We start from the raw sequence: 19,809 nt of genomic DNA, 5'->3' as shown, positions 1-19,809 counted from the left end.
TGGAGATGTATTCATGCAGTTGGTGTGTAGTAACCTAGGGATAGCACGAGAGTAATGTCTTGAGAAAAGGAATGATGCCAGCGCTTTTCCTTGCTTCCCACAATACAACATGTAAACCTCAAGTCATCTGTTTTTCTTTTCGCGTTCACTTCTAGGTACTTCCTCATTTTTTTCTCTTGATCTTTAAATCTTCGTTCACTTTACCGGGTACTAGTGAGATACGCTAAGTCAATTTCTGCTATCCTCCACAACCACATCCGACTTTCTTTCAATCAACAACACATCGACAAATCACATACTGCAATTCTCATCATGGCCATCCTAACAGAGGGTGGTAATGAGTATGAGGTTCAGATCGTCAACGCTGTGACAGGTCAGTCCTTCGAAGAGTATATCATGTTAGGAGATCAAAAGATACATGGCGACGGAGAAACTGAACGTTACATTACCGCGTATCCTGGAATTATGTTCAAGATTCAGATCACTTTGAAGGCTGGTTTTTGCTTCCAGCAATTTGATGCAGTCGAGGCAAACCTTTATTTCAAGGGACAGAGTACTTACTGCGGTCTAGCAGTTTTGAATGACCCAAACCCAGATCATGCACGCACCAAACAAGATCTGAGAATGGAGATCGGTTGTGTAAACATGAGCAACTACGGTGAAAATGTCATCGGCGCTCCATTTGTCTTCAAGGAACTCAAAATCGATGAAACTCTGTCGGGTCAGACTGATATAATCGGCGTTAATCCTATCGACCTCGGAAGCTTTTTCGTCAGACTTAATCGTCGAAGAATTTCTCCAATACCAAACAATTACCTCTCAAAAAATACCACCACAGCCTTGTGGAATGCCGAGAAGGTAGACAAGTCGAGTTTCAAGGAACAAGGAATCACAAACTCTATCGGGTAAGATTTCAAATTCTTCAAGCTTCTTTCTAATCTGACATCTCAAGGTTGGGTCAAAATCGAATAGCGACTAAAGAATCTGTAGTCTCATCCTACGAGTTCACTACTTCGGATCCCCTCAAATTTCATTTCACCTATCGTAATTTCGGTATGTCTTCCTCACCATTCATCGACTATACATTACTGACCGTATTACTTAGGCTTTCTCAGCCGTCCAGACGTTGACCCTTCTCCCCTCTATCACAGCCCTTGGAAGTCTCTTACTGACATAGAGCGCCGATGCGCCTTAAGAGAATTACAAATTTTTTGCAGATCGCGCAGAGAGTTTTCCCCCGGCTTTGAACGTGAGTCTAAAGAATGGCTTCCATGGAGTGATATGCAGCCATCAGAGAGAGAAACTGTGTTTTGGAGCTTGCAGGCATGTCAATCTTTAACACCAACAGATGACTTTCGCTAATATATGGAAATATAGAAAGAACAGAGAAAATTTGAGAGAGGAGTGATCAAAAGATACTTTCGTGTTTTGCCTGATAACAGATCGATCATTCCGGATGAAGATGGCACTGCCCAGCAATCTGCCCATCCTCGCGAATTGGCCAAAATCAAACCCAAATCTCAAGGTCCACCGAACGCGATCAAGCAGGAGATGAAACTCCCAAACAAAGTTCTCACACGGAATTCCAACTGCAAGATAACCGGAAAGCAAAGGATGAAAGAGGAGCATCCTCATTTAGGTCATGCAGAGGTGGCCTCTGGAGAGCCGTTGGCAAAGAGACGAAAGATCGCGCAGGAGCCAATTGATGCGGATACTACTAACAATGCTACGACCAGACAAGAAACAATAGGTTCCGGAATACTCGACGAGAAGGCTATGATTATCAGTAAGAAAACAGGAATGAATAAGGATCTGATCGAGCTCGTAGATGCTGTAGTCCTTCTGGAGCCATCAACGCCAAATGCTAACCCCGAGGATTCAATTTATTTGGAGATGGCGGAAGAAATATTGCGACAAACGGCTGCTGAGTTCGTGCGAATCAGAGGATAGGAGAGACATCATAACTATCATCACGCAGATGTTGTGTAGAGACGAATGTTCAGAAGCTGTGGCTCGGATGTAGCTCAAGAAGGTGGCTAGCGTTGGTGCAAGTCGTGGCTCTTGTAGGATTTGACTACACCAAGATATGGTCGATGTATAATTCTAATGTGTTACGTATCAAGCTTTACAAATACTAGCTGGGTAGCTCTTCAACTCTACAAAATAGTTCAAGGCGGGGCGAGATCGATGTCGATAGACAGGGTGTGCGTTTAGTGATTGAATTTAGCCTGCATGCACTTCCCCCACCTCAATTTATCCCCGGACGACCGCGTCCCACTCAACGCGATGCAACACACTCAATGTAGATGTTTGCTGTCGGCATATCATTCTTACGAGGTAAGCATGTCATCATAGAATCTAAATATCATCATGTAGGTACTCGTCTTCTTCCTTTCATTTTACATCTTGAGTTTGGCTTGCTGCGGACTCAAGTTCAAATTCGCGTCAATATCCTTCATCATGGCATCCCAGAAACAACTAACATTGGGCTACCACACCAAACATCCCTTCTCCCTCATTTCCATCAATGATCGAACATCTGTTCAAAATCTCCTCAAAACCCTTCTTGATCCCCTCAAACCTCATTTCTCCCCGCAAAAAGCTTTGATCCGTGTACCTGGTTCCACTGCCGTCCGTTTCGATGCGCGTGCTGCTGAGATTGAAGGGTTTTGTCGACCATTATGGGGATTAAGTTCGCTTCTAGCTGGGGGAGGAGAATACGAAGGGACGGAATGGTGGATTGAGGGATTGAAAAAAGGTACTGATCCCGAAAATGAGGAATTTTGGGGAGAGCCCAGAGATAATGATCAAAGAATGGTGGAGATGTGTCCTTTGGGATTTGCATTGGCTGTTGCACCGGTTTTCTGGGAGAAATTGAGTGAGAAAGAGAGAGGGAATGTGGAGACGTGGTTGGGAAATTCAATCAATAGTAAGAAGTGAGTTTTGATGAAAATGGGAACCAAGGCAAAGTATTGACCAGTTCTAGCATGCCGAATACAAATTGGTTGTGGTTTCGAGTCTTTGCAAATCTAGGATTGAAGAAGAACGGAGGGAAATTTTCACAAGAGAAGATCGAGCAAGATATCGTTCATTTGAATTCTTTCTTCCGAGGAGAGGGATGGTCAAATGATGGACCTGAGGGGATTTGGCAACAAGATTATTACAGTGGAAGTTTTGCTATACAATTCCTTCAACTATTATATGCAAAGTTGGCAGGCGATGAGGATCCAGAAAAGGCTGCAGAGTTCAAGAAACGAGCTCAAGATTATGCATTAGACTTCATTCATTATTTCGATGAAGAAGGAAGAGCAACACCATTTGGAAGAAGTGTCGGATACCGATTCGCTATGTCTTCATTCTGGGGTGCTTTAGCATATGCTGATGTTGAATTGCCAGAACCATTGACATGGGGTATTGTCAAGGGATTGTTATTGAGAAATCTCAGATGGTGGCAAACTCAAGATCAAATTTGGAGTCCTACTGGAACCTTGACTGTGGGATATTCTTTTCCAAACATGTTCATGTCGGAAAATTATAATTCACCAGGAAGTCCATATTGGGCATGTTTGGCATTCATTTGTTTGGCTGTTCCCCAGGATCACCCATTCTGGACATCGGAAGAAGAACCATACCCAACGAACTTGCTCCCAGCCATCAAAGCTTTGAAACATCCTGGACATATCATCAGCTACCTTGGAGGTCACAAGATGATACTCTCTTCAGGTCAAGCATGTTCATATCCTATGAGAGGAACACATGCAAAGTATGGATCTTTTGCGTACAGTGGCGCATATGGTTATTCCGTACCTACAGGATGCTTTTCGTTGGAACAATTTGCATTGGCTTCACAGCTCGGTTTATCTGATGATGGAGGTGAAGTTTGGAAAACCCGCCGACTTTGCGAGACAGCAGACATTGAGACGCACGATAAACAATCAGTATTGAAGTCTATCTGGAAACCGTTCCCAGATGTTACTATCAAGACTTATCTCATACCTCCCGTCGACGAAACTCCAAACTGGCATCTTCGAGTTCACAAGATAGAAGCTGGAAGAGAAATCATGACGGCAGATGGCGCATTCGCAATTTATAACGAACGAAGACCGGATGGTCGCTCCCTTGATCTTTACGACTCAGCCAAAAATGAAGGTACAATTCCCAAGATCATTGGAAATTACGATCTCAACACACCTGAAGGTAGTTCGCCAGGCTCAGTCGGTGCCTTTGCTGTATCGAAAGGGGCGGTTGGAATAGCTGCACTCGAAAGTGATGGTGAAAGCAGTCGCACGGCGATGCTCGTTAATGCTGACCCAAATTCTAATTTGGTTGAAAGTCGTACCGTGATACCTACATTACAGATCACGTTGGAAAAAGGAAGTGTGTCTTGGTTTGTGACTGGTATATATGCTAAGCCCTCTGGGGAAGCAGAGAACTATCTTGATGGGTGGAAAAATAAACCTGTCGTTCCCGGGTGGCTGATGAATGAGATGAGAAATTGAGTGAGTTATCATTTGGTAGGTTTTATAGACGATGAGATATTCTAGGTATTTATTTGTTTCCAAGACATGTATGCCTAGACGTCCTCGACTCAGTCAGAAAATAGTGTGACATAGTACAACCTTATCTATCACCTCAACTCGCGTGAACCATATTCACATTTTACAAGCGATCTGTTCACACTGATTTGGCATTTGATGCGTGGCGCTCCAAGCCAAGCTCTCATGCCTTCTACTCGAACGTCCTTCTTAATTGGGATTGCTGGATAAATATCCTTCCAGGTTCTTATAATCCACACCCCCTGTTCAACACAACAAGATCATCCATCCTTCTGTATGCGGGGCTCCACACACCAAACTGCAAACGGATTACAACGCACGGATACGCGAGACTTTTACATGCGCCCAGCCGGTTATTAACCCCAGATATGGTCATGCAGAACCTACAATGGGGAATTATATTGGTTGGATTAATAGAACGTGGGATTTATCCCATGTAAAGATGTAGACAATTTAACCAGGGTGTCAGAAATCTGGGGGTGGGGATTCTGAGGTTAAGAGGGGATATACTTGGCTCCCTTGGCCAATTGCTGGCCAAGATGGAAGATAGTTATGGAGTTATCGGTCTCGGTTGCTAGATGGAGAATCGTTTCTCCTTTGGGATGATGGGGTATAGGGTAAATTGGATGATATTATATGGTTGTATTCGACCACAATTGTGATGGCAGACTAGACCTCCAGAGGTACGACTTTCCTGCAGAGGCTCAACTTTTTCTTCGTACACGTTATTATTGAAATCGACACGTCGAGATTTCATTACATTTTCGGTGTCAATGAGAAACGTTCTGATTGAAACAGCTCAATCATTTCTCAGATTACACGAATAGACTCGTCAAGATGGCGGTCGGACTTGGACAAAGGTTTTTGATGAAGATTGTGAAGAATGAATCTATGAGAACGTATGTGCAGAGACCTTGAACTAATTGAGAATTGATAATTGGTACTAACTTCTATATGACAGGGACCCGTAAGCATATATGCGTCTTCGCGAAATTCTCTGAACTAATTGGAATCTCTGAATAGCCCGGAAATCTATGGATGGAGAGTTTTCTTCTTAGCATGTTCTGGTATGCGCACAACTTTTGCGGCCTCGAGAAGAAATGTGATGGCAGAATATTCACTAACCTTTACATAGCTTGTTTCGGTGGCATGCTTTTTGGTTGGGGTACGTTCAACTCAGGATTCGAAAGCTTGAAGACAAGGGATACTGAATCGCGTAGATATCGGTACAATTGGAGGTGTTATTGTTATGCCGGCTTTCACAAAGTATGTTGACACTCCTATACTACACTGAGTAAGTTATTGACGAGAATAGGAAATATCATATCGACACGCTTAGTAGTGTTGCGCAAGCGAATCTTGCATCGAATAGTGAGTTTTGAAACATGAGTTTGGAGCTTGATTCTAAAAAAAAATAGTCGTCAGTACATTGCAAGCAGGTTGTTTCTTTGGATCACTGGTTTCCTACTATGTTGCAGATCGATGGGGACGAAAGGTAATGACCCCTATGGGATTCATAAAGTTGGTTTACTGATAAGTCAAAGCCTGCGTTACTCCTTGCTGCCGGTATCACGATTCTAGGAGTCATTATTCAATGTGCATCAGATGGGCATATGTGAGTGAAAATGACTTACAAGTTTCGGTCGATGGCTAAAGATTTATAGTTCAGCATTGTATGTCGGTAGATTGGTTGGAGGACTAGGTGTTGGAGCTGCTAGTATGCTTACACCACTTTATGTATGCTCCACCGAATTCCTCCTCTTTTTGAGATTTTAAATTAATCAATTGATTACCTTCAGGTCAGTGAAAATGCACCAAGAGCTATCAGAGGTGCTCTCACCGGAATGTATCAACTGTTCATTGCTACTGGGACTATGTTGAGTTTTTGGATCAACTACGGCGCCTTATTGCACCTCAAAGGCGATACAGCATGGATCGGTAATGCTACTCCTTTAAGGCTCAACTATAGCGAGCGAAACACTAACTTTTCATTTCTTAGTTTCACTTGCTTTACAAATGTTGCCAGCAATTTTCCTATTCGTAGGAATCTTCTTGTGCCATGAATCTCCTCGGTGGTTGGCTCGCCAAGACAATTGGGAAAAGGCTACTGCGGTCTTGTCAAAAGTTTCCAAGTAAGCTAATTGCTATCTTCATGAAACTCTTAGAAGCACTACTAACCCAAGCGAGTCTACCACCCGATCATCCATACGTTCGCATGGAATTAGAAGAAGTATGATCCCACCACCCGGCTAATTGAAAATTTACTAACTCTACCTTAGATGGCCGAACAACTCGAAAACGAGCGTCGACTAATCGGCGGCGCTAGTTTCCTTGATCTCATGAAAGAAATGTGGACAATAAAAGGAAATCGCAACCGAGCATTGATATCCATAGGACTAATGATCTGTCAACAAATGACCGGCACCAACGCCATCAACTACTACGCTCCAAAGATCTTTTTGAATCTCGGTATTGACTCCACCACATCCGGACTATTCGCAACTGGTGTCTATGGAATTGTAAAGATGGCAACCTGTGCTGCTTTCCTCCTCCTAGCCGCCGATTCTCTTGGAAGAAGAAAATCTTTACTCTGGACTAGTATTGCACAAGGATGCGCTATGTTTGTTATTGGTTTCTACGTGCGATTTGATCCGCCGCTTAAGGGTGCTGTCATACCTCCCGTAGGATATTTCGCTTTGACTTGTATCTATCTATTTGCTGGGTTCTTTCAATTTGGATGGGGACCTTGTTGTTGGATTATTGTTAGTGAGATACCGACTGCGAGATTGAGAGCGTTGAATGTAGCGATTGCGGCGGCGACCCAGTGGTTGTTTAATTTTGTGGTTGCAAAGGCAGTTCCTACTAGTGAGTATTTCCTCTTTCTTTCCCCGACTTTGTATATTCTTCTTCACGTTCCCAATTGTCTTAATATCGTTTTTGAATCAACTGACATCCAGAAAGTGTTGGTAACAGTCGGCCGTGCCGGGTACGGAACTTACTTCATCTTCGGCACCTTCTGCTTCAGCATGTTTTTCTTCGTTTGGTTCCTCATCCCTGAAACTAAGGGTCTCTCGCTTGAAAAAATGGACGATCTGTTTGGGGTTACTGCAATGGCTCATAAAGGAGATGTGGAATCAAATACTGGATCGCTTCGAGGAGGCCCTGGTACTAATGTCAACACTAACAATGAGAAAGCCGCTGCTACTATTCCTGACGTCGAAGCTGGTAATGATAATCTGAGGAAGAGAGAGGTTACAAATACCACGACTGAGGAAGAACATATTGAACACGCGGGTGCACCGAAAGCGCAGGTCCGAAATTAAAGTCCATAATTCACAGGGGCTGGTAAGAAGAAGGGAGTTGGACTACGAGGCGGTGCGGGGATTGAGAGGGTATTGATGTCTTCGAGACATTTTATGGGGAATGAGAGGGACAAGAGTGAGATGGGGAGTGTGAGTGATCAGATGGGATATTGTTGTTAAAGAGTTATGATTCAAGTTGTTGTTCTCTCTTCATAGTATGGCATGGCATGAAGAGTTCTGCGGGCCAATGGGGACATGTCGTTGGGAAGAGGGGGTCGAGAGGAGGTAATGTTATGATCACATTTTATGATGGTTGCGGATATCAATGCACTTTATATACCAATTTCATCGAATAAATCTATTCACTCGGTCTGAATTGCCTGCTTTGTCACATGTCAACTCACTCCCGACGAGTTTATGGAGATCTTTTAGATGCTGGGAGTCAAGCCTTTTTCTACTAACAAATCGTTTATTAACTATATGAGGGGAACATCAATACCTAAACGCCGACGCAAGTAATGGCCAACTATGAGTGGTGAAAATCTAATCTCTACTCATGATTCTTCTACATTGCCTCTGGTAATAGGAGCCATATTAGGCTACCCTGTCCCACTCATCTTCGAAGTACCGCTAAACCCTCTTCTCCCACTTTCTCATTCCAAACCATTTATAAACACCTCTACAAAGAGGTCTCCAAATATTCCTCTCGCAATCAAAATACACATATCCCAAACCCATCAGAGCACCACTCAAATGCGCCTAAACCATTCAAAATTAGCCACATGTCATCTGAAAATTCTCAAGAAATTCTTACCGCGTGTCCCAATCTAAGAGTTTTATAAGCACCACAAACACCCAGTAAATCAAACAACATAACTGCACCCAACAACTCCTGCGCCGCAAACGGATACGGGATAAACAGAATCTGAAACTGAGCTTCTGGGTGTTGCATAGCAAACGCACCAATCAAAGCAAATATCGCACCGCTCGCTCCCAAAAACGGCACCGGCGCGACATTCGGTCGAAGTCCCGCACTTAAAGCTTGTGCCCAACTACCCACAACACCCGTTGAGAGATAGAAAGCCGTCATGTGAGGAATACTCGATTTGAAAGAGGGATCTTGTCCCAAGGCCGGCATGAAAGAATGGAATCCATACATATTCATACCTAAATGCGCAAGTCCTCCATGACCAAATACACAGGTGAGCAGTGTGAAATTTCTATTCATGCCGGGTGTATGCATGAAAATGTTGGACCATAATCCTGGAGCCAGACTACCCAGAGCATGGATTCCTATATTCGTCGCCATGATGGTATATGTGAATTTTTCCGAGGGCATTAATCGATTCCAGAATTTTTCGCGTCCCTGTGGACTGGAAAGTTGGTGGGTGGGTGGCCATGGGGTCGGAGCATATAGTATTCCTGGAGGATAATTCATCTCGTGCATTTTGCGTCTTACATCGTACGTGTTTTCCTCGTTTCGGATCAACAGATCCATGATTTTCGGTGTCTCTTTTTGGAGATTCAGATTCTCGTATATGGCCGAAGTGGTATATATGGTACTGACGGCGACCACGGTAAATATAGTCAGTGCAGCCACATTGGATTGAACTGGAGGGCTTGGTTGAGGAGGTGGAGGCGGCTCAATATTAACCTCTTGTGAAGAATCATGACTGTAGTTTGTAAGAACTCTAGTTCGGAAACTTCTTGCACTCAATGGACGTCGAATTGGTGTAATGCGTGAAAGAATCCCTGAAGGCTTGAAAAGCCCAAATTTTCGCATCATTATTAAAGATGTAAATTAGGAGTAATTAATCCAGTGTCTGTTATTGCATCGAGAGGGATTATTATATATACTTCGTATCCTTGACGAGTACGGTAATCGCATCCTCGCCGTACCATGCTGTAGGTCATTCACATTGCTTCAGGGTCTCCATCAATAATTCGCTCTGGCACGTGATTAATCTTAGCGTATGAACGCTATTTCGGAACTACGATACGGTACGCCACCCGGGCTGTATCGGCATGTGGATAAGAAATTGCCTCCCCTTTACCTACCGAACAATCGTTCGTCAAATTCATTAGCTCAGCAATGTAGTCACGGGAATTATGATTTTTGAACCAAGTTATCTTGTCAATCATGTTCGTTGACTGCTATCAAAAGATCTGGAGCTCGACTATCAAGGAAGTTTGCGAGAAAAACCACGTATTAATAAGTCGAAGAATAGAATAGAAGGAATCGAAAATGCCAACCAAAATCATCATGATAAGACAACGCGTGCGAGCTCCCAAACTGATAATTGTGTCCCCCAAGCATACCCCCTAGTTAAATCATTAAATTGTAACCCATCGAAGTTACTTAACTCCCCACAATTCACAAACTTCCTGACCTCAATGTTTCAATCTTCCTCCTAACTCTATGCAATTCCATTCTCGCCTCAGCAATTCTCATCGCATCCTCAAGCTCTGTCTCCCGTCTCCTTTCTTCCTCTTCACAACTCTTGATGTCTGCTTCTGGAATTTTTACATCTTCGTCGACTTTCAACCGTGGCTTCTTGTCCGTGTCGGTCTCGGTTTTGATCACTGGGACAGAGGAAGAGGTGGATGAGTAGGTGGCAATGAAATTGGGGGATGAAACCCATCTGTCGAGGTCGATGACTGGAATAACTGAGGAGGCGGTCGCTTCAGCGATAATCGAGGGCATATTGACGGCTTGTTCGGTTGAAGGCTCGATTTTGGATGGGGTATCAATGAATAATTGAGTGGCAGCCCACATCTCGGCATAAGTATACACCTCATCGATAGTTGAACTAGATTTTGTCTCCGAACTCTTGATAATTGAGGTCTCCAAAACAGGAATAACGTGTGAATTGGAAGAAGTAATCATTGATGAGCTAGTACTTGGGGTATCTATGGATGATGATTGAAAGTTTAAAGGAGGAGAAAGCACCGGATGTGCCTCTGCGGGATAGGATGATTCAATCCGAGATGCCTCGGGCTTTACACTAGATGAAAGCGAGACTGAAGCACTTTCAAGTGAAGAAGACACAGTAGTGGTGATGAGAGAGCTGGTTGATCCGGCACCAGACTTTGATGGGTCGGGTGCTACAATCATTCGGGAATTATCAAGATCCGGGGGATCCGTCGAGTTTTCTTTTTCAGAAACAAATGATTCGAAACATTCAACACTGAGGGCCTTGTTGACTGTTCAATGGCAACTGGACTATGATGCATCGCCACCTCGCCTTTCATACATCCCATCATCCGTTTCCTCTTCGAGGATGGAAGCTTCAATCTAGACAGATCCGCAACTCCGGCTGGCCGTTTTAGTGCCTTGGAAATGGTCTTGGTGGATGATTTAGGAACTGAACTTCTTGTCGAGCTTGACTTGGAATTGGAAGACTTTTTTGTTGCGAGTTTGGCGACATTATCATTGTTTCTATGCTCAGTATAAGAGCTCATGGAAAAAGAGTTATTGAGACTTTTTGCAGGTACCTCAGAAGAAGACGAGGTAGTTAGCCTACTACCAGTTGTGTGCATTGGCTCTGTGGCTCTTGTGTTTGCCCATGCACGGGGAAGGCTACTCATAAACGCGCCAGGACTTATTTTATTCATCATAGCTTGTTTTAGATCTCCGAAATTATGGCCGTGAGTAGGTTGAAAATGGTCAAGAAAGGCTCGGTCGCTGACGAAATCCTTACCACATTCTACACAGAGGACTCTTTCATTGACAGGCCCGAGTACATCGGTAATAGATGCAGAGACACGACCTAAAATTGAGACTCCTGGTGGGTCAGTCTTTGCAGACCTTTTCACTGCTGAATCCATGCCTGCGACAGTTTGAGTAGGTTTTGGTTGGGCAGGAATCTCTGGTTGATACATCGGGGCGATTGCTGGTTTAGGCGAGGATGCTGTTGATTCTGAAAATGTAGACGGACCAGGGTGTGTGAGAGATCGAATGCATATCTTCTCAGAAGACTTCTCCAATCTTCTCGGTGCACTTTCTAATTTAATGGGGCTTCTTCAGACTTCCCAATAAGTTCTGAATCTTCTGGTACCTCGCCTCTGTCAAGAAATCGACGCCTCTCCTATTTCAGGTAAGTTGGGGGTCATACACATGCTAATATTTTGTTGCAACATACCTGCAACATTTTAAATGCTCTTGAAGTTTCATACGAGTACAATTTATGCCACGAGCGCCAATAATCTGGTAGGTTTTCACGAAGTTGATTCTTTAGTGCATCGGTAGCTACTTTGTTAGGTTTCGGACCAAGTGCTTTAAACTGATGAGACCAAATTTGCTGGAAATCATGTTTCTGTTACAAGTTTAGTACATCACATTAGACACAAACTGAGAATCAGCTCACCGAAAGCTCTCCATATGCTTTCTCTCGTTCTCTGGGAGTTAAAAAATCCCAGGGTTGTCGAATTAGAGCAATAGGGGTCTGGGCTATAGCCGTGGTATCAAAGAACTCTGATTTCGTCAGTCGAAATCTTGAGTCCATGGATCTGTTCTACTTACTCTCACCCCGCCACAAGTAATAGAAATTCTGTGTATCACTGTACCTGAAAAGCTTTTTAGTGTTTGTTGGAGGGGTCAAGTATACCTCAATGTCTTCGTTTGGGACTGCAACTCCATCTACTAATCTGAAAAAACATTTAGTGTATATATCACCACTGAATCAAATGAAAATTTACCTCAACTTGTGTGTAATTTTATGTTTCTGGTAAACTTCACGATGAACAAGAGTTCTTTTCAGAGTATCCAAAGAACCGTTACCATCAGTTCTAGCATAGCTTTCTAACTGTAACGTATGTTCTTTGAGCTTCAGGTCGAATTCTTCCTTGGTCAATGGAATATCGCCAGCTCCCTTATACTTGCATATACCGATACAGACTCCTTCTAGCATACGAGGGTAGCGATGAGTTTCGTTAGCTTCAGACTTGATAAAATCATCTTCTACTCATTTTAGACCAGCAATTGCATATTTGAAGATATGGCACATACCTGGTACTGGTGGTGCTAATTTCATGAGAACTTTAGACCTCAATTTTCCGTCAATTATTGCGTGGTCAATAGAATCAATCATAATTTTCTGATCTTGCTGACTTGGCTCCTTCGCATTGGACTTTGGGTATTTCTTCTGCCAAATTAGATCCCCGGAATTGACATCTGACAGCTTTACCATAACACCATCATAATATCCATGGTTGAAGCCCGCATTCAGCGTGATTTCTAGACCAAACTCTCCTTCTTTTGAAAAGATAAACCGCGTAAGTTCTCCTGTTTTGGGGTCTTTTTCCCCAACTTCCATGTACTCATCGAGGTATTGCGATTTCTTACTATCGGAATGTGGCAGACGAACAGAGAAACGTTCATATGACTCACCCAAAGAAGCTGCCATGATGCCTTTGAGTTCTTGGATGGGTGTATAGTGTCAGAAGCTTTTGAAATCGTGATGTAAACTGCTAGAGAGTACCGATATGTGCCGATGAGTGGGAAGGTTTCTAGAGAATTGTCAATCCACTAGGATCGCAGGATTTCTGAATAATTATCAGAAAACGGCGCAAGAAATAGATACTTGCTTTGTTTCAGGTGCGCAGAATGAGATTGTATACTATCTAAACCTCATGTGTGTTGGAGGGTTGAAAAACGCTAAGTATGGTGGATAAAAGCTTCAATAGAATTGAAAGTTTATGGTCCAAAATGAATCATATAATGGAGAGAATTTATTTGCAAGATTTTGTGAAAGGTAATTGATATATTGTGGAGGAGATGGAGTAGGGGGAAGGATGAGGAAGAGAGAGAAAACATACCTAGTAGGCTAGGTGGTAGGTGGTAGATGTGATCAAATTATGGGAAAGTGAACGAAGTAAAAATACCAATATCATAAGCATTGTATTTAATGGTTCTTAACAGGAATTGTGATACAGCGACGCCCACAAATTCATAGACGTTCCTTCCCAGACTAGCATAGGGATGCGATAAAAAGGTGAATCCAACATACTCTTATCTGATGATGCTGACATACATTAAATTGTCTTTCAATCGCTTCACGTCATTTTACGAATATCTTCTATCCTCGCGAACACCTCCGAAGGGTTTGCAAACACTTCAAACCTCGACATCTTTCCCTCCTCCTCTCCATCTTCTATGAGAAACATTTTTCCCAAAACTGGTATCCTGATTTCCCTCTCTTCTGGATCATTCTCGACAACATACGTAATGAAAACAGATTGGTAGATTTTGTTTCCAATTCGATCTAGCACACATTGATTACTACAACTTCGCAACTAGTAGTTGAGACGGCATTACATACCAACATCGACAAGCTCATGTTTCATGCTTTTGAGCAGTAAGAAAGACACCCTCGAAGAACTATATGCACTTTTGATTAGATTGGTGATCAAGATACAGTTTGCGCTTGTAGAATAAAGAGTGATGGGTATACTTTTCTGATTCCATCTACTCCTTCCACTTCCTCTTCGTTTCCATATCTTAGTGTAGCATTCTTACCATAGAGCTTCTCGAGACCATTTGTAGTTAGGGAATCGGCTGTTGCATGGAACTATTAAGTGCGTTAACTAATATGAGTAAGGGGACAAATCCACGAATATGGGTGTTGGTATATATACCTCGAGAACCAACGCTTCTGTTGCATTCCTAGTAGCGTCCTCGGAAATCTCCATTGTGTATATGTCTAAGGAGTAATATCCCCACTAAGTCAGTCTGAGTCGCAGTGCTTGAGGTCTTCAGCTGAAGACTTATACCTCTCGTTGATATCACGTGCACGGATACTTCTCGGATACATTTGATATTTGCTGATCAATCACCCACAACCGGAGGTTTTGAATCTGTAGGGCGCTAATCTTTGTAACATGGCGTTTCTCAAGGCACAATAAAGAAGTGTTGAAGATTCACGGTGATGATGTGCGTCACTAAATTAATCATTCTTAAGCCAATGCATCCATATCTGCTTGAATGCTCGGTTAAGTCTGCTTGCACAAGGTGGAATCACAGGAGAATAATGAACTGTTCAGTTGATAACTTCTCATTTGGAATTCCACAATTGGAGATAGAGTTTACTTCGGGAGCTTCAAGTTTGATTTCGCTCTACACTTATGTCACAAGAAATTGATTGAAATGACCAGATCGACTTGAAAGATATCGCTTAATATCAATTCTGATCGTATCCTCCCCTATAACAATCAATCTCTTGACTACCTACCTTTATCTTGTCGTCCCAACCTCTTGAGTACTCAAGCCTTTCTCTCTGGGCCTGCTGATCAACTCCAAATCATTTTTGGGATTCTCGTGCCACTTGATATTCTGCAGCGAATTCTTTAGTTGCCCCTGTAACCCGTTATCCCCCAGAAGCATATCTTCAGGTTTGAATCCTTTAGTGCCGTACTTTTGTAAAAAGTACTCATCCTGATCAGACCACTTAGACCAGTGCCCTTTGTAAGGCTTTTTCTCCGGATGACTTCTTATTTGTGCTCCTCGTCTGGCTTCCTCAGCTCGTCTCTTTTGCTTCTTTTCGTTTTCCTCTTCTTCATTCTGCTTTTCTAGCCATTTCTTCCAAACTCTTTCTGCGTCATCCATTCCAGCTCCGCAATCCTTCTTCAACAAGTCTAACCGGTCCATTCGACGCTTCTTTCGTGCCGTAAGCTTACTTATCTCTTCAAGCTTATCTGCAAGAGCTTTCGATGCCCTCTGCAGGTCTATTATGGCCTCTCGAAAATTACTTTCATGCGCTTTGAGGCCTTTGTTTCCATGGTTATATTCCGAATCTAGGGAAAGGTCGAACTGTTTCAGATCTTTGACAAGTTGGTCGAATTCCGGGTATGTTGTGAGGAGCTTCACTGAGCCAGCTTCTGATGCGCTTGAAGATTTATTGTGGTCAGAAGACCCCCGTTTCGATTTGTGTTTAGAAGATGGAATCAATGACATGATGACACACGTTGATATGAGGTTTGATCGTGAATGGAGATGAGTTATCGTTTTGTATTTCGGTTAGTGGATGAAGATGATTGAAAGTAGTTGATTTCGGTACTTTTAAAACATGAAATTTCAGTCTTATGTATCTCAAGTGATGGCCTCTTTACAGTACTAGACAAAAAATAAGGGCCGTAGCTCAAAAACACACCAAAAATTGTCATTATTCAACCTTTTTATTTTTATATATTTAGAAAGTCTTTAGATTTATTATAATGAAATTTCATTTGAATATAGAAAATTATATAAATTTTAATAAAAAAAAAGGTCGAATTTTTTTTTCTAAATTATTTCGTTTTGATATAATTAATTAAAATCGATTGAATTGAAATTTTCGATTTTGTGACATTTTTACTAGTAAATTTATTGTACTTTTTGATTTTTTGATTTTTTCGATTTCGAATCGAAATATCAAGATCAAATAAATTTTCAAAAACATTTCATTTATTTTTAATTAAACTTCTATTAAATATTTATTATATTTAAAAGTTTGAAATCTAAATATCCAATCGATACAGAATTAGAGGATTTTAAAAACACTGAAAAATGGCTATTTTTGGTGTGTTTTTAAGTTACGGCCCTTATTTTTTGTGGGTCACTGTACGTCAAATACTGTTAGTATTCATCATCTTTCAAAAGGCCTATCCAATGATTTCAATCCAACAAGAATACAAGTTTAAGCTCCCAAAATAGATCTTCTATGGCGATAAAATGATATTCTGGAGCGTTCATAAGGCAGCAAGGCCCGGAGTACTGCGTCGGGCGGCCTGTAGCCGTCTTGCGCCCGTTCCAGATTCTTTATGCTTGAATCAGCAACTGAAATGTGGCTCCAGCCTTCATTTAACTCTTGAGCTTTTTTAAGCTAATGTTTGTTACACAAGAGAGGTTGATGAATGATGTTCTGTGAGACTGAACCATACGCAGTCAATTTGAGCTGCTAGATTGAATCCGGATCGATATGGCCAATTAACTATAATCATACCAATTGCAGTGACATCAACTTGATCCGTATCAAATTTATTTCGTACAATGTAGCTAAAAACTTAAGCAAGACATTTGCTTGGGGTGGGTAGAACTTTCTCCCCTCACTACAAGATCTGGAGGTGGGATATCTGATCACAGCTGTCAGTTGGTGTTGCTAATTGGTCATTGATAGACAGTTTGTGAAATTCCACATCTTGTAACGTCTAAGTGCATCTCGAAACTATTCATTTCTCACAAGATAGAATTAAAGAATAATTCAGATAAGTTCACTGGCACGATCACGATGTATATGATTTTCGTCGAAGATTCTAAAATCACGGCGCGGAAATATTATTTCGCGAACCGTAACCTTACCGACGTTCTGGCCGCATCACAGCAAAAGCATCATCCCCTTCAGTAAGCTACTCAGCTATCCGACATAGCAATCCTCTGCAACCTCACCAACTCATCACTTATACTCTCTCTACATTTGCGACTACAGAATATACACGCACTCTCGCAAATTATCTACCCCAAAGTAATTCTGCACAATTTACTTATTCTCATACAATCCTTGCTATCACCACATCCACTCAACTCTACATCCTCCTTGCGCAAACCAAAACAAGTCACACCAAACCATTCGTACCTTGGCCTGCTATTAATAGTTCAAAAAAATGTCCTTCGAATCGCCTCTTCCACCCTACAATGCCTCCGACCCCACGGCCACCTTCCTCAATTCCTCCTGTTTGGACCTCCTCCTTATCGAACTCGTCCCTCTGGCCTACCGTACTGTACACGCACTCGATGCGCCTTCTTCACCATCTTCGTCCTCTCCAAATCCATCTGCGCCTCCAAAAATGGAAGAAGAAGAAGAACGCGAACGAGTGTTTTTTCGTCTCGAAAGTCTCGGGTATCGTGTTGGATTGGGTCTCGTGGAGCGGTTTAGTAAAGACCGACCTCGGTTTACAGATACATTGGATGTTATTAAGTTTCTGTGCAAGGATTTGTGGATGTTAGTTTTTAGGAAACAGATTGATAATCTGAAAACGAATCATAGGGTATTTTCTCCTCTTTTCTGGGTGCAACGGATATTTGTTTGGTTGGCACAGATGAATTGATACACTGACATGAGGGAACAGGGAGTCTACGTCCTGACAGACCATTCATTCCGGCCCTTTGCGCGCATGAGCACAGAGCCAGGCGGAAATGCAGTTATACGCGCTCAGCCTGTTAGTATCTCTTGCTTGTTCACACATGCCTCCAAAATTCGCAATGCAATGAGCTAACACTTAATCATTCAGTTCTTATACTTCCCCTGCGGCATAATTCGTGGAGCTCTCGCTTCAATGGGTATAAATGCTACCGTTCAAGCGGAAACAACTGAATTGCCGGGTGCTACATTCCAGATTAAAAGCATTGTTAATACTACCACGGGGAAATGATGATTATATTTGGATTATTGGAAACAATATAATAAAATCTGCTATTGCTGTCAGAACCACACAATAGGTCGGCCGGCTGTAATATGAAGAAGTGATGGGCTTTAGAGAATCCCTATTATACACTACCCAGAGCCGAATGCCAAGAGAGCACGAGAAAAATAAAGATATACCATACCACAATGTACATCATAGTACAATAATATTTGCGACTTAGCGATTTGCGATTTAGCGAGATGGCATCGCAAGGTATGGAACCGAATTAGATAATGATTAGCATGGCGTCATAGGAAGGGACTGGTCAAACTAGGAAACAGCACGGTTATGGTAGTAGACATATCCGGCTGTCGATGTTGTCGTCAGGATCTCAGGCAATGGGCGATGGTAGATTGCCCAGAAGATCCACGTCATCAATGTAGTGAAGTTTTACTGTGGGGGAATAGCAAGAGAGATGGCCCCTAAGCAGGCACTTCATGGCCAGATGCAATTAGGAGAACTCACGTACGTTGAATACAATATACTTGGAGGTCCTCATATCGCATTGCTTCACAATAAAAGCAAAGTCAATTGCTACCTGCACTCACATCTTAATGGTCCATTCACCCTGTCTTATAACGGGATTTTCCTTTCTCGCACTCTAGATTTTAGATGAAAAGATGGCGAGGGCAAGGTCGAGGGAATGTACAAATAACAGGCTTCTCTCAGACCTCTTGATTATATAGCCTCCAAAACCCAAATAATCCCATGATTTTATTTTCTCTCTTCCTCCCCCCTCTCCGGACTTTAGGCCTTCCCACTTCATTCCACGAATCCATCTATTCAGTCACCAAAGCTGGCCATAATCATAAAATAAACAGTCGTCAATTTCCAGATTTGCAATAAAACCACTCGTTCAGCACTTTATCGCTCTTCTAAGCACATAGAAAATCTCGAGCACTTGATAATTATAAAAATAACAAACCGTTTCCCTTAGATATGCAACAAAGCACTACTTTCCTCTACCAAGAGGATAATGCAGAGGGCCGAACCCTTAATATGTATTTATAAAAATAACACTCTGATTTCCCTCAGACATGCAACAAAAAACTACCACCACTCGCTATCTACCTATCTACTCCTCTATTCTCGAGTATCCAATAATCATAAAAATAACAACTCATTTCCCTTACACAGATATGCAACAAAAACCTCCTACTAAAACTAGGTACCCACCTATCTAGCACTCCTCTCCTATTCGATTATATACTCACCAATCATAAAAATAACAGCAATCTTTCCTAGATATGCAACAAGACTGATCAATCAAAGCCTCAATGTACTTTCTTCTTTCGCGTCTTCTCGCAATATTCGGCTAGATTCTGGTGTATATCTACCTACCTATTAGATTGTTTCGCTTCTAGTCTGGATTATATTTATGAGGGGACGGGGGAAAGGGGAGGAGAGCATTTACCGAAGAGGATCAAATTCGTAAGGGTTAGCTAGCTAGCAGCCAGGTTATGAGATTTAAATGTTGGGTAGGAGAGGGTTAGTTAGGTATTATAATTTCTAAT

The 19,809-nt window shown here is 42.3% G+C and overlaps 9 protein-coding genes across 9 annotated transcripts; 4 read left to right on the top strand and 5 right to left on the bottom strand.

Moving 5' to 3' along the window:
* Positions 1-312: 312 nt before the first annotated feature.
* On the top strand, positions 313-1,950 carry EAE98_006673 (uncharacterized protein; the record flags this gene model as incomplete). The annotated part of the gene is made up of 4 exons (XM_038954296.1): positions 313-905; positions 953-1,053; positions 1,106-1,305; positions 1,378-1,950. 4 exons carry the CDS (start codon positions 313-315, stop codon positions 1,948-1,950), a joined length of 1,467 nt encoding a protein of 488 aa, XP_038809541.1.
* Positions 1,951-2,460: 510 nt separating this feature from the next.
* EAE98_006672 (uncharacterized protein) lies at positions 2,461-4,499 on the top strand (the record flags this gene model as incomplete). Its single annotated transcript, XM_038954295.1, has 2 exons — positions 2,461-2,936; positions 2,987-4,499. The coding sequence occupies 2 exons, from the start codon at positions 2,461-2,463 to the stop codon at positions 4,497-4,499; spliced, it is 1,989 nt and encodes a 662-aa protein (XP_038809540.1).
* Positions 4,500-5,393: 894 nt separating this feature from the next.
* EAE98_006671 (uncharacterized protein) lies at positions 5,394-7,879 on the top strand (the record flags this gene model as incomplete). The annotated part of the gene is made up of 14 exons (XM_038954294.1): positions 5,394-5,455; positions 5,518-5,523; positions 5,580-5,623; positions 5,692-5,721; positions 5,777-5,822; positions 5,872-5,927; positions 5,975-6,051; positions 6,101-6,171; positions 6,221-6,293; positions 6,356-6,494; positions 6,556-6,688; positions 6,744-6,786; positions 6,836-7,421; positions 7,518-7,879. The coding sequence occupies 14 exons, from the start codon at positions 5,394-5,396 to the stop codon at positions 7,877-7,879; spliced, it is 1,728 nt and encodes a 575-aa protein (XP_038809539.1).
* Positions 7,880-8,294: 415 nt separating this feature from the next.
* Positions 8,295-9,743, bottom strand: EAE98_006670 (uncharacterized protein). Its single transcript, XM_038954293.1, has 2 exons — positions 8,673-9,743; positions 8,295-8,617 (listed from the first exon to the last, which is right to left on the bottom strand). The coding sequence occupies exons 1-2, from the start codon at positions 9,642-9,644 to the stop codon at positions 8,489-8,491; spliced, it is 1,101 nt and encodes a 366-aa protein (XP_038809538.1). The 5' UTR covers positions 9,645-9,743; the 3' UTR covers positions 8,295-8,488.
* A 489-nt stretch (positions 9,744-10,232) lies between these two features.
* On the bottom strand, positions 10,233-11,740 carry EAE98_006669 (uncharacterized protein; the record flags this gene model as incomplete). The annotated part of the gene is made up of 2 exons (XM_038954292.1): positions 10,233-11,062; positions 11,113-11,740. 2 exons carry the CDS (start codon positions 11,738-11,740, stop codon positions 10,233-10,235), a joined length of 1,458 nt encoding a protein of 485 aa, XP_038809537.1.
* A 122-nt stretch (positions 11,741-11,862) lies between these two features.
* Positions 11,863-13,263, bottom strand: EAE98_006668 (uncharacterized protein; the record flags this gene model as incomplete). Its single annotated transcript, XM_038954291.1, has 6 exons — positions 11,863-11,946; positions 12,001-12,174; positions 12,226-12,332; positions 12,381-12,505; positions 12,557-12,818; positions 12,867-13,263. The coding sequence occupies 6 exons, from the start codon at positions 13,261-13,263 to the stop codon at positions 11,863-11,865; spliced, it is 1,149 nt and encodes a 382-aa protein (XP_038809536.1).
* A 929-nt stretch (positions 13,264-14,192) lies between these two features.
* Positions 14,193-14,548, bottom strand: EAE98_006667 (uncharacterized protein; the record flags this gene model as incomplete). The annotated part of the gene is made up of 3 exons (XM_038954290.1): positions 14,193-14,237; positions 14,311-14,427; positions 14,495-14,548. The coding sequence occupies 3 exons, from the start codon at positions 14,546-14,548 to the stop codon at positions 14,193-14,195; spliced, it is 216 nt and encodes a 71-aa protein (XP_038809535.1).
* A 541-nt stretch (positions 14,549-15,089) lies between these two features.
* Positions 15,090-15,809, bottom strand: EAE98_006666 (uncharacterized protein; the record flags this gene model as incomplete). The annotated part of the gene is made up of 1 exon (XM_038954289.1): positions 15,090-15,809. One exon carries the CDS (start codon positions 15,807-15,809, stop codon positions 15,090-15,092), a length of 720 nt encoding a protein of 239 aa, XP_038809534.1.
* A 1,685-nt stretch (positions 15,810-17,494) lies between these two features.
* EAE98_006665 (uncharacterized protein) lies at positions 17,495-18,262 on the top strand (the record flags this gene model as incomplete). Its single annotated transcript, XM_038954288.1, has 3 exons — positions 17,495-17,878; positions 17,960-18,049; positions 18,122-18,262. The coding sequence occupies 3 exons, from the start codon at positions 17,495-17,497 to the stop codon at positions 18,260-18,262; spliced, it is 615 nt and encodes a 204-aa protein (XP_038809533.1).
* Positions 18,263-19,809: the final 1,547 nt, after the last annotated feature.

The sequence above is a fragment of the Botrytis deweyae genome (genome assembly GCF_014898535.1).
Source record: "Botrytis deweyae strain B1 chromosome Unknown BDEW_014, whole genome shotgun sequence".
NCBI lineage: Eukaryota > Fungi > Ascomycota > Leotiomycetes > Helotiales > Sclerotiniaceae > Botrytis > Botrytis deweyae.
The sequence above is the reverse complement of the archived record's forward strand: the minus strand, read 5'-3'. Positions and strand labels throughout refer to the sequence as shown.